The sequence below is a fragment of the Chlorocebus sabaeus genome, chromosome 26 (genome assembly GCF_047675955.1).
Source record: "Chlorocebus sabaeus isolate Y175 chromosome 26, mChlSab1.0.hap1, whole genome shotgun sequence".
Taxonomy (NCBI): Eukaryota; Metazoa; Chordata; class Mammalia; order Primates; family Cercopithecidae; genus Chlorocebus; species Chlorocebus sabaeus.
Window position 1 is genome coordinate 7,247,544 of NC_132929.1, and position 16,580 is coordinate 7,264,123.

General features: G+C 56.1%; 1 protein-coding gene across 1 annotated transcript in view; it reads left to right on the forward strand.

The window, feature by feature from the left end:
- The first annotated feature begins 295 nt into the window (after positions 1–295).
- The window catches only part of KLF13 (KLF transcription factor 13), a 51,524-nt gene continuing 35,239 nt past the window's right edge, over positions 296–16,580 (forward strand). The window contains exon 1 of the mRNA XM_008017194.3: positions 296–1,640. Coding sequence (XP_008015385.1) covers positions 1,064–1,640 — 577 coding nt within the window. The 5' untranslated portion in view covers positions 296–1,063. The remainder of the gene's footprint in view (positions 1,641–16,580) is intronic.

Genomic DNA, 16,580 nt, shown 5'->3' on the forward strand with positions numbered 1-16,580 from the left:
TCCCGGAGCTCTGCAAGGCAAGGGCGTGGAGCGAGCGGCCTGAGGCTCTAGGCGCGGCCACCCGGCAAGCTGGCGGCTGAGGGCGCGGCGCGAGTGCTTTCCGCCCCCAGGCAGCCCCGCGCCCGGCCGAGCAGACCCGCCTCCCCGCCGGCGCCCATCGCGGGAGGAACAAATGGCGCCCTCCAGAAAGCACTCCCCTCCACGCCGGGGGCGAAGGCTGTCCACCACACAAAAGCTCCGGCAGGGAAGTGCCCGCTGTGTCCCCACCGCGGGGGGTACGGGCAGCAGCTCCGCGCCGCGACTACCAGGCCCACCGCCCCCGGACGTCATGCGTCAGCGCGCCCCGCTCCAGTTTCCGCCCCTCCTCCCACCGGCCCAGGGGACACGCCCACTGGCGCGCGCAGGCCCCGGGACCGGGCACGCCCCTCTAACGGCCCGGATTGGCCTGGCCGTGCACTCACGGACCAATGGCGTCCGTCCCGGCAATCGGTCACGCCCCCTTCCCCAGGCGCGGGCACGCGACCGCCCCGTTCCTCCGGTGCGCGCTCTGGGCTCCCCGCCCCCTCCGCGCGCGCAGCTCCCCGCGGCCGCCGCCGCCGCCTGTAACCTGCGCCGCCAGGATGTGGCTGGGGGCTGACGTCGGGTCCAGATGTGGCCCCGGCCCCGCCCACCCCCGGGGCCGGGCCGCCCACACCGAGCCGCGGCGCGCTCGGCAGCTGTCCCGCCTGCCACAATGCGCGGCGAAGCTGCGGCCGCGACTTGGCGTGGTGGTCCCTAACGTCGCCGCTCGGCATCCTTAGAACCGGCCGCCCCTGACGCCGCACGGGGACCCCAGTCGTCCGCGCCCCCCATGCGCTCGCTCTTCGGTGCCCGGCCGGGCCGGCGCCTCGCAGACGCGGAGCCGCGCGGGTGACGGCAGAGGCGGCTGCGCGCCCAGCCCAGCCCAGCCCGAGGAGAGGGCGCGCCGCGCCCCCGCCCCCCGCCCGCTCTCCCGAGGCCGTGGGTGCGGATGCGCGGCTGACGCCTCGCAGCAAGAGCACCGCCGCCGGCCCCAGTCCGCAGCATGGCAGCCGCCGCCTATGTGGACCACTTCGCCGCCGAGTGCCTCGTGTCCATGTCGAGCCGCGCGGTCGTGCACGGGCCGCGTGAGGGGCCGGAGTCCCGGCCCGAGGGCGCGGCCGCGGCCGCCACCCCCACGCTGCCCCGCGTCGAGGAGCGCCGCGACGGTAAGGACAGCGCCTCGCTCTTCGTGGTGGCGCGGATCCTAGCGGACCTCAACCAGCAAGCACCGGCGCCCGTCCCGGCGGAGCGCAGGGAGGGCGCCGCGGCCCGGAAGGCGAGGACCCCCTGCCGCCTGCCGCCGCCCGCCCCCGAGCCCGCCTCCCCCGGCGCCGAAGGCGCGGCGGCCGCGCCCCCCAGCCCGGCGTGGAGCGAGCCGGAGCCCGAGGCGGGGCTGGAGCCCGAACGGGAGCCGGGGCCCGCGGGGAGCGGCGAGCCCGGCCTCAGACAAAGGGGCCGGCGGGGCCGAAGTCGCGCCGACCTCGAGTCCCCGCAGAGGAAGCACAAGTGCCACTACGCGGGCTGCGAGAAAGTTTACGGGAAATCCTCGCACCTCAAGGCGCACCTGAGAACTCACACAGGTCAGTGGGGCGGCGCGGGCGCCCGGATTGCGCGGACGGGGTCGGCGCGAGCTGCCCGACCACGCCCCCGGAGCCGCCGGCGGGGCGCGAGGTAGGGGCCGGGCAGGCCGGGACGCCCAGGGCTTTGCCCCTTCCCCCGCCGCTCTAACCCGCGGCTGGTTCCGCGCGCCGTGCGAGGCGGGTCCTGGCTCTTGGAGCCGGCGCCCGCCAGGCGACCGCGCCCCCGCCGGGCACGCCCCCTCCCCGGGCGCTCTCGGGTGGGGCCGTGGGGGCGGATGTAGTCATCTGGGTCGGGGGCGGGGACCCCGCCCGGCGGAGGGGCGGTGCGGGCAGGTGTGGACAGCCTGGGTGTGGACCGCAGGCGGCACTCGTGACGGTGGGGCGCCCGGTAGCGGGGGCAGGGGACGCTCTCCGGGGTCCCTCCTAGTCTCCTCCCCCGCCGCCCGGGCGCGCGCTCTGGAGGGGAGGGGCCAGCCCTGGCGCGCGGCGGGCGAAGTTCACGTAGGGACAAGGCTTCCTTCGCCACTCGGCACATTCTCCGCTGTCTTCTTCCTGTAATTTTTCCAGCGCTCTAAGGTTTAATTTGTCGTAACCAGAGTCAGCGGCGGCGCTGGGCGATGCGGCGGGCGGTCCCGGCTCCCGCTCCCCGCCTGCGGCTCTTTGTGGGAGCCCCCGCCCAGTCGGCCGGTGGGGGCGCGCCCGGCCCTAGGGCTCTTCGGCCTCGCAGCTCTCTCCGGAAAGGAGTGCCCTGGCTGCTGCCTGTCCTCAGTGCTGACCTCTCGCCTGCCCACCTCTCACCTGCCCTGGGCCGGTGCGCGGCGAGCGGCACCTGCGCCAGGGCGGGCGCTGAGCCTCCAGCCTGGGGATCACCGCCCGCCCCCGCCAGCCCAGCGGCAGCAGTTCCCACGCGCGGCCCGATACTTCGTACTTGATTCATCTGTGGCGGTTCCCTCCCCCCCTTTTTGTTTCGTTTTTAACACAAAGATGAAAACGTGTTAATGGACGGCAATCCTCCCCCATTTTGGTGTGAAGAATTATATGCTTCCCCTGAGCTCACGTGAGTTCTTCTGTGACACTCACCTCTTCGGGGGGCAGGCTCAAAACCCATGTACTGAATATTGTTGCCTTATGACCAAGGGTGGTAGTCTCTCATTTGTGAAATAGTTCACGTAGTGATTAAAAGGCATTAAAAGAACCTGCAGCCTTGGAGACCGTAGAGCTGAAGGCCCCCTTTTTTCCGGTACATTTGGAACTGAAAGGGCCCGAGGTCTGCAGGTGAGGCTTTCGAATTTCGGACTGACTTTCACTCCGGAGGCTGTTGTGGCCGCCCCAAACCGCGTGGCAAGTGATGGGACAGAGAGTGAGAGCAGGGCCATTTCTAGGCATTCGGGGTCAGTTAAGGGTATGGGGGCTCAGGTTGGGGATGGGGATCAGTGTGGACTCAGAGTTCAGCTCGGGACGCGGCTGCAGGGTGGGTGTGGCCCTGGGGGAGGGGCCAGGCAAGGCTAGGCTGGGCTCGGCTCCAGGTGGACCCTGAGTATCGGGTGGGGGCAGCGCTTGGGGCGTGGCTGGGGTTGAGATCCGCTTTGGGGGAAGACGCGCGTGTTGAGCGGGATACTTAATGTTTGGGAAATTTTTCTACAGCCCCTGTCAGGGTGGCTTGCCACTGGGCAGCACCGGTAGCTGGGAATTGAGGAGGGGGGTGGCCGAGGGGAGGGGCTCGCCGTGGTGGGCGGGGCCGGCTCGTCAGGGCCTCAGCCCTGGGATGTCTTCCTGGTGGGTTCACCTCCGGCTTCAGGCTCTGGCCCCGCGCGAGCCCCTTGACTAGAATATTGGTGCAGGGGCGCTGGAGACTCGGGCCTCCCGCCGTAGGTGGGGCCAGTTTCCTCGGAGCGCCTGGAAACCGAAGGCAGGCAAAAGAGAATAGAACCAACCCTTTGAGCGTTTGCAGTGTGCTAGTGTCCATTCCTGAAGCAGAGAAACTGTTCCACCCTTCAGGTGTGCAGACATCAGAAGTGCTACCTCCAGGGTGGAAACCGGCCTCCATGTCGGGAGTGCACAGGGCTCCGGCAGCGGGGTGGCGGGGAGTTGGGAAGAATGCAGACTTTCAGGCCCCTGATGCCGACCCGTTCCAGCCTGCAGCTGGGAATGCATGTTACCGGTACCCCAGGTGACCCATTATGAGGGTTGCACTGCCCAGAAACCTGCCTCTGGAGGGAGTGTGGTTCAGCATCTGGCGGAGGGCACCCCGGGAAGCCCATTTCCAGCTCCTGCCCAGATGTGCAGAGCATAAGTAACTGGTGTTCCTCAAAGAAGAGGAGCATCTTGCAGGAGGAGGAAACCCAGGCAGTCCTCAGGGATGACTGAGAAGGCAGGCCACGAGGGGATAGCTTTGCTGCAGCCATGGACTCTGAGGTGTCTGTGGTTTGTGGGCCTCTAGCAGCATTGTGGGGTCTCTGCAGTCAGTGACGGAGGTCATGCCGAACCCTGTGCTCCATTAGGTGCGGGAAGGTGCCCCCGCCGCTTCCTGCATCTCCAGGATCCACAGTAATTTCATGGCAGAGGGTGAATATCAAAACCAGGAAGGTAGCCAGCTGCTCTGTGCTGTTCCTCTGTGACCAGGGACCGGTTCCCAGATCTCCCTGCAACTTGGTGATGTCTGCCCTGACCACCTGCAAAGTCTTCAGGGAAATAAGGTCAAGTATGTGAAGACCCTTTGGGAAATGCAAGGGTCAGCCTTGACTCTGGAGGCACTTGTGGTCCCTTGGCCGTGGCTCTGCTCTGATTTTCCAGCCCCACTCTCTGAACAGTTGCATGCTGAGAGCTTTTTGTCCTGGTTAGCTGTGTAGCAGCGTGGCCTCCCAGCCCCACTCCCCCAGGAGTTATTCTGTGGACATATTGCTCTCTGTCACATTTAGGTAATTGTTGATGTTATAACGAATGCATAACACCAAACCTAGAAAAGCATCTTTGCAGCTCGTGCTACTTTGTTATTTGGCCAGTTAGAACTTCCCAGGCCAGATCTGGAAAGTTTGCTAAAAGGGGCATAGGGGAGCAGCAAGACCAGGAGCAGATTTTCTTGGAGCCTGAGGTGCTTTGATGCAGAAATTCAAGGACTTGCCTTCGGATAGGTCAGGCTGGGCCCTCTTGAGGGCAGACTGGTTCCCCAGATCCTGCCTCTGGAGAGGTCCTGCGTGTTGTCCTGAATGGGGAGACTTGGCAGGCTCCCAGCAGGATGGCCACTTGGTCTTTTTGGCAGAGAAACCCTGAATACATATCTACCTATTTGTTCCCCAAAATAATTGTTTTCAAAACTGCTCTATGCCCTGTTTTCCCTCCAGCGCGGGAGCCAAAACATCTCTCTGCATGCTGGGCCCTGTCTGGGTTCTGGGGGTTCCACGGAAAAGTGAGCATAGTGGTGTACACAGCCTTCCCTCCTGCAGAACCCGAGGCATGTTTGTGGTCCCCTGGCGCTGTTTGGGGTGGAGGAGGGAAGTAGAGTAAGATCACATTCTGTCAGCCATTTCCTGTGATAATTTGGGTGGGGTTAACCTGAAATTTATCTTTACCCACTGAAGCGGGGATTTGATCCTGACCGATTATCGCGACCCCTCCCCCAAGGCACACTCTGGCTTTAGAGGCTTGTTTGCAAGCACACTGTTCCCTGAGCACCCTGCAGATGCTCCCTAATGCTGCCTCGGAAAGCAGAGCAGAGGACATCTGGGTGGGATCTCCTTTACCCAGGGTAAAGCCGGGCTTGTGGGTGGCCTGTGCCTTGTTCAGAGACACACACAGGCCAGGGGCTCAGCACTTCCACCCCTCCCTCTCACACCTTCGCAGTCCCAGGCTGCCAGTAGCCCTAGTTGTGAAACTCCTGAAACAATGCAGAAGTGTATGCAGCATGGGAGGTGCCAGCCTGCACCACCCCCAAACCACTGTTACCCCACATTGGTGGTTTTCTTTACCGACCTTCTAGATGGATTTACACGTATGCATACATGTGTATCCACATAGACATTTTGAAACATGCATAAATAGGATCCTAGCGAACATCCCACTGATGGCATTTTGTTCGGTGTGTGTGCTTAAATGAGGCATCTTCATTCTTTTTCCCAGCCACGTGGTATTCCAAGATGTGGTTATATGGCTGTATTGTAACTTATTTACCCTTCACTTATGGACAGGACAGCTACATTGCCTTTTTTGTTTTTCGCTATTACAAGTTGTGTTTCAGTGGACTCTGATGTGTGTGTGTCTTGGTGCAGGGGAGCTGGCATTTCTGTAGGATTGAGATCTAGTGGTGGTATTAACAGGGTTGATAAGTGTGGGTGAAATTTGTTGTGGAGTTACTATGTTACGTTTTTAAAGGAAGTAGACCGCAGTTGTTGGTCCCCCCTCCCCCGAGGGAGAGACCTATTGTGTCACCACTCCACCTTCTTGAAAATGTTTACTTCTCCCAGTTCTCCTTTTTTGTGTGTGAGAACATTGAGAACATTTAAAACAGTATCAGCAAAACCACTGTCACTCCCGCACGCCTGGTGGCTGGCTCTCCTGGCCATCTTCAGTTCTGGTTTTACAGAGATTGGATGGAGAGTGTGTGGTGGGCTCTCAGCCCCGGAGCAGTTGGGTGGGGGCTGGTGTGGTGCTGTCTCTGCCCCCGCTCCCCACTCCGCTGAAAGCGGGCTGGAGGGTGTGCTGCCTGAGCCAACTGATAGGAGGCAGTTCATTCAACCAGTAGCCTGTGTCTGGGGCTTCACATGTCTGGAACACAGCAGAGATGGGGGCCCGATCCTTCTGAATAGGTGCCATGAAGCCCACTTCTCAAGCTCTGACAGCCTCCTGCCCTTAGGTCCTGTTGGCTCCCACTTTACACATAGTTTTAATCTGATTGGTTACTGGGGAAGGGTGAAATACATGGATAGCAGCTAAAGGCAGGGGAGGAAACAAACCAGTAGGTTGTTAACATATACATGTGTAAGTCTGTGTGTTTCAATGGGTCATGAAGAAGCCCTACAGTCAACCAGCACTGGAACAAGCATGGGGCCATTTGTGGAGGGGCACATGTGTCTCCGCAGCAGTCCCTGAGGTCTGCATGAGAGACCCTGGAATAACTAACACTCTAGCAGGGATCTTGAGATACCAAGGCACTGTGAAGTGTGTTCAGTTTGTGCTTTCAGGAAGCAGTTAAAATAGTTTTAAAAATAAAAACTTCTAGAACGGTGCACTCAGCTCTCACAATCCTAAGACTTCCAGACTGTTTGCTCTAGGGGCCAGGCATCGTTCTGTTTGTATTAGTTTACATCAAGCTATCTAATCTTCACAAGGACCCTGTGAAGTAGGCTCTCTTATTATTACTAAATTTCAAATAAGCTAAGGCTTCGATGCCTTAGGAATCATGCCCAAGGTCACACAGTAAGTGAGGGTGGAACAGGGATTGGAGCTGGGGCTTGCGCCTGGGCAGGCGCTCCTGAGGTGGGTGTACCTACTGTGTCTACTGCCCCTTCTGTCTGGATCAGTGTTTCAGGTGACTGCAGGTGAGCAGGGCCCTGTGGTAGTAGGAACCTGGATGTCCCTGGTACACGGCTTCCCTCATAGATTTTTGCTGCTGCTTAAAGATTGAGGGAGTAGTACAGTGAACGCTCCAGTACTCTTCCCATAGGGTCCTTGGGTCATATTTTACCACATTTTTCTCCTTTCCTCCTTCCCTTTTTCTTTCTAAAGAAAGAAAAATTAATTTTTTGTCTATATTTTTCTCTCTTTTCCATCTCGCCTCTCTCTTTAAATTATATATTATCTGATACACAGTCCCTATTCAGTTCCCCTGGTGATTCCTAAAATGTCCATTATAGGATTCAGGATCCAGTCAATCACACGTTGTGTTTGGTTGTCCTATTCAGTTTCCCTTAGCTTAGGATAGTTTCCCATCTTTTGGTCTTTTATTATATTACACTGGCATTTGAAGGCCCGAAGCCAGTTGTCTTGTAGAACAACTCACAATCTGGATTGGTCTGATTGTTTCCCGTGATCAGGTCTGGTTTAAACAAATTTTGGTCCAAAATATGGCACAGGTGATGTTGGGCACTTCCATTGCGTCACGGGGGCGGGGCCATGGGATATTAGCCTGTCCCACTGCAGGACCACATGGTTAAGGTGGGCGGCCAGGCTCAGCCCCTTCCATCCAGCTGGTTGGTTTCTACTCCATCTTCCAACTTCCTTGACTGGACAGATGTTGGGGGTTGGGTTCAGCTTTGGAAGGCTTTCGAAGTCAAAGGACCAACTGGAGGAGGCCTGGGTGCTCCTTTCCCCAAACAGGCAGGGTACCCTGATTTTCCTTTGAATGAAAATGGCTCCAGGTGGTATGAATAGCCAGCGCAAAGGTAGCTGTGAGAGTGTTCTTGGTCAGCCTACCTGAATGCTGGCCCTGTGCCACAGGCAGCCTGTCTCCCAGGGCTGGGGAGGGCCTACGACAGGTGACACCCTCAAAGTCCTGGTCTTTATGTGCTTTCAAGAAATAAACAAAAATTGTCCAAAGTCCATGCACCTGAGCCTGTTTTTCTTTCTTTTCAAAGCCCCAAATGGGATTATTTTCTTGAGAAGTCAACTTCCGGTCGAGATGGGAATAAACTTCTCTCCAGCTTGGTGATTGAAAAGCAGCCGCTGTGCTGTGTGGCTGGGGTTGGGATCATGGAGACAGCCACCAGTGCAGTCCTTGCAGTGGGAGATACTGAGTTCAGAAGGCTTTGGACACTTTTCTGGGCCAATATGATGGAGACTTGAACTTGTTTTACTCTTGGCATCAATTGGGCACTGGGCACAGAAGAAATCCTCACCCAACCAAAAGCTCTGCCATTTGGCCGTGAACACACACATATGCCTCCATATCCACGTACATGTGTATAAACACATATGGGTGTGTGTGTGAGTGGATGTGGCACCCTGCTCATGCTTGCTGAACAGAGGAGCACGCACACCTGAACATAGTGGCTATGTGGAACCTATGATTTCTAATTCAGTTTTAGATCTTAAGTCCGTCTTCACCCCCAGCCAATGTGGATCAGCTGTTTGTGAGTCAGGCTCTTGGGTGAGACATGGAGTTTGCTCAGTTCAAGCCGGGGCTGTGGTGAAGGGGCTCTGCCTTCGCACCCCGCTGCCCCACCCAGCAGAGGGACCGGGCTCCTGTGTCCTCCACACTGCTTCAGTTCCCCTCCTGATGCGGGGCCAGGCTGTGATCACCATTTACTGTTAGGCATTGTGTGTGTGTGTGTGCATGTGTGTGTGTGTGTGGTGGCAGGGGTGGGGCGGGGGGAGGGCACAGCATGGCACCAAGCACCAGAAACTCAGCCTTGACCAGTCCCTGGTTTTTACCAACATCATTCTGGACAAACAAGACAGAGAGAGCGTTTGGCAGGGGGAGGATTCTGTTTATTGTTCTCCGTTTTTGAAGTTCATCACAAAAACACTTGCTAACCAGAAACTTGGCTACACTCCGTGGCCATTGGCCAGTCTGTCCCAAGGTGACTTGTTTGGAGAAGCACTGAGGCTTGATGTCTCAGATTAAATGTCCTTGTGCTGGTGCCACAGGGGTGTGGCCTACTCTGCATGGATGGGTGACCCTGGGTCCCCAGGCACAGGGCACAGGCTTGTCTCCTTGAAGCTGGAGCCCACGCTGCAGCATGAAAGAGCTCTGCATGAATTGAAGGCCCAAAGCAAAAATCACTCACCAAAGAGCATGTGGCTCAGAGCCTACCTCGGCCTCCTGTCTCAGGAGAAGCTTCTAAAGGTGGAGTTGGGGCACGTGCCTGTCTCCTGTGAGCGCAGGCCAGGTAGAAGGAAGCTTGGAAGTGGGGAGAGGATGATGTGGGCTCAGAGGAACCACGGACTTCTCCCCCGACCCCAGCGTCCACGGGACACACATGGGAGGTGAGGTGATGCCTAAGCAGCCTGGCGAGTGGCCAGGGCCCTGGTTGGGGCCTCCTCACTCCCTTTTGGAGCACTGGCAGCTAATCCTTGGGGGTCTACCATCCTTTCCTGGTCCGGCCTCGTTGGAGGACTCATCTGCCTTCCTCCTGGAGTAAGGAGAGCCTGTGAACAGAGCAGTGACCCCAAGGCCTATGGCCACTGGGGATGGCAGGGGCCTTGTGCTTCCATATGTGGGTCCAAGCTGTGGATGGGGAGGCCAAGTGTCCTGGTATGTGGGAGGTGGTCAGGTGCTGCCTGGAGATCTAACAGGTATGCATGGGTTAGCGAGATCTGAGAGTCCTTGGGCCACACCTAAGTATGTGCAGGGCCTGTGATACAGTCAGCATTTCCTCCTCTAATAAACTCCTTCTCTGGGACTTTCTACTTGTCTTAACTCTTTTATTGTCTAAATGTTCACTGTAAAGAAGAAGAATAAAGGGAACTTGGTTTAGGGCTGTTGGTGGAAGTTAAAGTTAATGGCGGAGCATGAATAGGGGTGTCTGCAAGGAATTGTTAGAAAGGAGATTGGAAATAGAGCAAAGGCATATGTAAGTTCAGAACCTGCCTCCTTTGTCGACTGGGAGTGGGGCAGAGGGCATGGGTCCAGCAGGTCATTGGTCTCGCGTTACCAGAAAGGTGAAGGCTGTTCACCCGGGCCATTGGCTGGGGGTGCTGCTCAAAGCCAGGATCTGGGAGCCGGAGTCAGCACCTTGGGGTGCACCCGGGCATCATAGCAACAACAAACCCCAACACATTGTCATAGACCAGGGCAGATAAATGGGAGTTAATGACATGGTTGCCACACATCTGAATCTGGGATATGTAAATGTGACACACAGTCTGAGGGTTTGGCAGGCTCTCTATGGTCTTACTTTGCATATTTTGGCCTATCTGCTCTCCCAACTTACTGCCCGTTGTCCTCACCTGCATGACTGGCCATATCTGGTTTGCCTACTGGTCATTGAAGGCATCCATAGGGGTGCCATCTGCCCCCATGTCCCTTTCCTGCTAGGCATGCTAAGTGGCCCGGGGCAGGGCAGGCAGGAACTCAGATTCCCTCCATCCCATTGCTGGGGTCTGTCTTCCTTCCTCTGCCCGCCTTACACGTGGAAGGATTCTGCTGTGCTCGTCCACCAGTTGTCGTTTTTGTCTCTTAGCAGGGATGGTGGCAGGAGGACGCCTCACACAGCAGCACGTGAGGACCCACAGGGACTCTGGCCCCTTGCAGCTGTACGTTCAGAGGGAAGATGCCCAAGGTTTTACTATCTTTTCCAGAATGCCCTTTTTTTCTGCTTGCATGGCAGGCCCTTTCTGAAATTACAGCCATAGGTTGCTTAATGACAGGGGTGCGTTCTGAGAAACGTGTCGTTAGGCAGTTTCGTCCTCATGTGAACATCATAGAATGTACTTATTATGCACACCTAGACGGCATAGCCTACTGCACACCTAGGCTGTACGGTGTAGCCTATTGCTTCTAGGCTGCAAGCCTGTACAGCCTGGTACTGTCCTGAATACTGTGGGCAACTGTAACACAGTGGTAAGCATTTTGTATCTAAATATAGAAAAGGTACAATTAAAACAGGATATCGTCTTATGGGACCAGCCTCTCATCCCACGTGGACTGTCATTGTTTGAAACATCATTATGTGGTGCATGGCTGTATTTTGCTGCTTGGCCTAAGGTGCCAGGGCATTCTCTGGGGAAGCCTGAGGGGCTTTGCAGGCTACCGTGTTTTATCAAGGTTGAAATTAGTTTTATCACTTTACACTGTGTCCCCTTTGCGGCTGACAGAGCAGGAGCCCTTCAGTGTCTACTGTCACAGGTGTAGAGCTGCCGTGTTGGCGAGTGGTTGTCCTGAATTACTGTCAGGCTTTAGAGTCTTACGGGAAATACAGCCTTGGCTACTTATAGCTTGTGATTTGAAGTTTCCCTAATGATGGGCTGGGTAGTACACTTTAGCAGTTTGCTTTGGACAAATTGTATCATTCTTAAGTTCACTCACTTCAGCCTTTGAGAAACTTCAAAGTTTGTTTCCCTGATCTTCCTAGTTGCCCTGGATATGAACCAAGCATTGGAATTCTTTTGCACATGTAGCACTGCACATGACCTTGGAAGATGTATACTTATGTGAGTGTGTGCATGTGTGTGCGTGTGTGTGTGTGTATATGCCCGTATTTGCGTGCGTGTGTGTGTGTTTGTGTATGCACATGCACATGTGATCAGCCATGCAGCCAAGTCTCAGAACAATCGTTACACTGGAAGGAACCCAGTCTGGAGGCGTCTGGCCAGGTGGTGCAGTCTGCAGCACGATGTTTGTTTCTCCCAGCCCCATGAACCCCAGTGGGGCTGCATCACTTAAAGGCCCGTCTCTACAAGAGCAGGGTAGGAAGCAGCAGTGCGTGCCCAGCCGTGGCTGTGTAGGCAGAACCAGCCTTCAGGATGGAGGGTGGGACCCTGGAGCCACGCCCGAGGGTGTGTACCATTAGTCCCTGATGAGGCATTCCATCTTGGGCCATTCTTTCCCCTGGTCTCTCTGCTCCTCCTCTGCAAACCAGGGGGGCCAGCAACCTGTTGGGATCCTGGCCCTGGCCAGATTAATGCATGGGAACTGAGCTCCTTGGCGCCCAGCTGAGGTTCAGTGTGGCCCCATTCTCACTTCCTCTACTCCCCCTTGTACTCTGGGATCTCAGCATTTCTTTAGGAGTCTTGAGGGATTTCCAGCCGTCAGGACAAGCAGGTGGGTGGGTATGCAGGGGAGCAGACCCCAGGGGGCCTGAGGAGAGAGGGGGAAGGTACCCCTCCTTTGTGCTGTCTGTAGCTGCTCAGCCTGGGAGACACTGTGGGGGAGGCTGTGGCTTCCTCCTTCTGCCCTCTGGGGATGCCCTGGCGGCCTGTCCCTTGGGGTGTTGGGAGGAGGTAGCTTGGCTGACTGTCCCTGCTCATGGTCAGGGTCCTCCTACACAGCAGAACTGGAGGTAAACACTAGGTTGCCTTGGCAACTGGGCTGTACCACAGCTCCAAGTGCTCCTGGCTAGAGAAGTCCCCATTGTCTCAAGTTTCTAGGATGGGTTTCTATTTTGATTTTTTTTTTTTTTTTTTTTTTTAAATTAGCAAGAATGACTAAGATACCAAAATGTCTGACCTGGTTTCTATAATTTCTTAATAAACATTTGTCTTCCCTTTATAGGAGGAATGTTTTAGTGATTCATTGACTTTTCTTTTAGACGGTGGCGAGGCCCTGGTGAGGCAGTGCGGGGGCAGCAAAGAGGGCCCCCCGCTGCCGACAGCTGGCACGGGAGGCTGGGAGAGCACTGGCCACAATCCAGGGACCAGGCGTTCTTACGTAAACACCACACCAGGATTTTATTGGCTTCGAGGCTAATTAAGTTCCATGGAAAATTTTGGGGAGATGCCTTTCCCCTGTTGGGTGTTCAGATACCCATAACTGGTGCTTCCAGAAGCTGTCTGAAGGCTGATGAGTCTGACTGAGCCGGAGGAGCGCCCTCCCACCCAGTGCTGGACTCTCCTGCCAGAGGCCTGGCCCCCTCCCTGCAGGTCAGGGCATGTGCTTGTTTATACCTTGTTGGTGTTGCTGTTAAATTCTAACTGCTCACGTAGGTAGCCTGGGCTGGCTGCGCCCAGTGGATGGCCTCCCGCCCCCCCGCCTGCTGTCTCATGGGAGTGCCCCAGGTGGCACTTTGCTGTGGGAGATGCAGCAGCAGGCTCTTGCACAGGCCTCACCCTTCACCTTGGATTTCACTGGGCTTCCCTGCTCTGCCCACCCACGGATTATCTTGTAGAGAGTCACCAGCCCCATGGAGGAGCCAGGTGAGGATCCAGGGAAGTGGCTTTGTTTATTTTACTATCAGTAAGGCTGACCCAGGTTGCCCTGGTGGGTGGTGTGCCCTGTGAGCCTCTCTGCCTCTAGGCCTGTTTCCAGGGTCTCGTCTTCACTGTAGGCCTGCAGATCTATTTGGGTCCCTTCTCACGACTGAGGCAGGCTGAGGATGTGCTGAGTTGGGCTGGCTGCCTCCTGGGTCCTCTCTCCACTGCCCTCACGGCCATCCTCAGGCATGAACCTGCCTCAAAAGCCTCTCTCTGCAGCAGCTGCTGTGGCAGTTGCCAAGCGAGCTCAGCACTAAAAAAAAGGTTCAGATTTGCTGCATTTGTTTTAGAATGAGTCCCTGGTGTTGCTTGTGCACACCCCAAGCCCCCTGGCCTTTCCAGGTTTCCCTGTTGAACAGGCAACTCTCCTGCAGTTGGGTGGCACAGGGCTGTGGCAAGGGCCCCAGCCTCCCTCCTCACCTGGGTGCTCAGCTCCTTTCTTGACATCCTTTCTCTCTTTGTAAAGCAGAAACAGTCCTGCTAACATCACCCCTTTCAAAGATGTATGCAGAATTTGATTTTTTTTTTCCTGGAGAATATACTTTTTATAGTATTTAAGAAAGAATTCGTGCTGGGCATGGTGGCTCATGCCTGTAATCCCAACACTTTAGGAGGCTGAGGCCGGAGAATTGCTTGAACCCAGAAGTTCGAGACCAGCTTGGGCAACATAGTGAGACTCCACTGGGCATGGTGGTGCACACACCTGTAGTCCCAGCTGCTCAGGAGCCTGCGGGCAGGAGGATCACTTGAGCCCAGGAGGTGGCAGCTGCAGTGAGCCACGATCTTGCTACTGCACTCAAGCCTGGGCGACACGGGGAGATCCTGTCTTAAAAACAAAAGAAAAAAATCTCAAGTCGACGGTATTGAAATAGTATTGGAACGTGTTAAAGGAGTCCAAAACATGAGCACACTTGGGAGTTTCTCGGGGGACCCAGCGCCCCTGTGCACTGTGTTCATCCTGACAATTTGGGCTCTGGACCTGGAGCCCCGAGTCATTGCTGTGTCTCTCTTATTGGACCACCTCTTGGAAGTTTGACTCCACAGATGTTGTGTCTGCATGACCTTCCTTGGGAGCCTCTCAGTGTTTTATTTTTCATCAGAGAAAGGCCTTCTTGTCCCATCGTTCTTTGTTATCTAAACAGAGGCACTGTGGCGTAGTGATGAAGAGCCCTGGCCTCGGAGTGGGACAGGCTGAACCCAGCTCTGGGTTTTCACTGTGAAGTGGGTCTGGTCATGCTGCCTCTAGGAGCAGAGGGGTAGAACGTGGGTGAGGCACCCAGTAGGAGGGATGTGTGCGTGTGTGTTCATGTGTGTGTCGGGTGAGGTAAGTAGTGATTAACTTGCAAGAGCAGAATTTCACCCCCTGCAGTATTGTTCATGGGCACCTGAATGAACAGACAGGTTTGCTGTCTTCTCAGACGATTCAGAACCTTTTTTTTTCTTTTGAGACTGGGACAAATCAGAATTTTTCTTTTTTTTTTTTTTTTTTTTTGAGGCTGGGTCTCAGTCTGTCACCCAGGCTGAAGCAAAGTGGTGCGATCTTGGCTCACCACAGCCTCAAACTCCTGGGCTCACACTATCCTCCTACCTCAGCCGGCCAAAGTGCTGGGACTCCAGGTGTGAGCCACCACACCCAGCCCAGAACTACTGTGTTAAAGCAGGTGCTGGGTCACTTTCCAGGATCTTCACAGCCTGCCCTGAGCCCCACTTCCCAGAGTCACCCTGTGACACAGCATGTGGGGTGAAGCTCCCAGCATCTCCAGCCTCAGCTTCTGTGTCTGTATCCTCCTGGATAAACCCAGACTGGTTGCAGAAAAGTGGTACAGTCTGTGAGCTTCTGTGAGCATCCTGTTGTTGCTATGGAGACTCTGTTGCTAGGCATCAAGCATGCTCAGACTAGGGAGTGGTGACCCTGTCTCAGGTGAGCCTCACGTGTTACCAGGTAACCAACCCCTCTCAGGTACCAACAAGCTGTACCTGGCCAAACTCTTTAATCAGCAGAAGTAGCTGAACGGAAACCTCAACCTCAAGGTGAAAGACTGAGTTCCCAGTCGTCAGAACAGTTCTGGACAAGTCCACCTGTCTGAGGTGGGCTTGAAGGTTGCCCTGCACCCTGTGTCAGCAGTCTTGGGCAGTCTCATAGGGACAGGAGAGACTGTGCCTGCAGGTGGCCATGCTAGTCCTGCCGAGTGACCCCACCCCAAGGGAAGGACTTTCTGAGACCAGGCAGTCTTGGGTGAGAATGCCGGCTGCCCTCCCAGGGACGCAGTGCCCTGCTGGGTGGCCCGCCTCCCCTCCCGAGGCCCAGGCACCATGATGGGTTTCTTAACTGACAGCTCTTCAGTAGAGAACAACAGAAATCTTGTTTGCAGCAAAACTTGCCTCACCCGACCGCTTTATAACAGCTCCTTCAAGTGGGGCGAGCTCATCGCTGCCGTCGGCATCTCAGCCATCAGCAGCCCAGAGAATCCCACTCAGGACTTAGGTTTGCTATTTTTGTGTCTTGCCTGGGCTTCGCTCGTTTCCACAGGCATTCCACTTCTTGTTTACAGGAGTAATTGCCTTCATGAGCTTTGGGCCATCTGCGGATATATGTATTTTTTCCTTTATTTTCCTTCTTTTTTGGGGCAGCAGTTCTGTGTTTGCAAATATGAGGATTGTTTCCTAAAGGGAAGCATGAGGCCTTCTAGAGGCTGGCCTCTTGGCTGCTGAGCTGGGCCTTTGCACCCCTTTCCTGCTTTATTTCCGTCTTCCTGTGAGTGTATTTGGTATGGAAGTGCTTCCTATGGTCGGAGGTGAACATTTGGAGTGACTAAGGAGAGCGTGGCCTTCTTCGCTCTCCCGGCATCTGATTGCTCTGCAGACACTGTGCATGTTCCCCAGGCAGGGCCAGCCTGCTGGAGGGGGTCGGGGCCTCTCCTGGCCATGGGGTTTCCACATCCGCCTACTGGCCAGGCTCCTGTGCTTGGGGAAGGGAGGACACTGAGGCACATACTGTCTCGTGCTCTGCTCTTGTGGTCGTGAGTGGCCTTTTGTCTCTTCTGCTCTTCGTGACTGGGTGTAGAGTGGCGCCTGTGCTGGGGACTGTCCTGCACC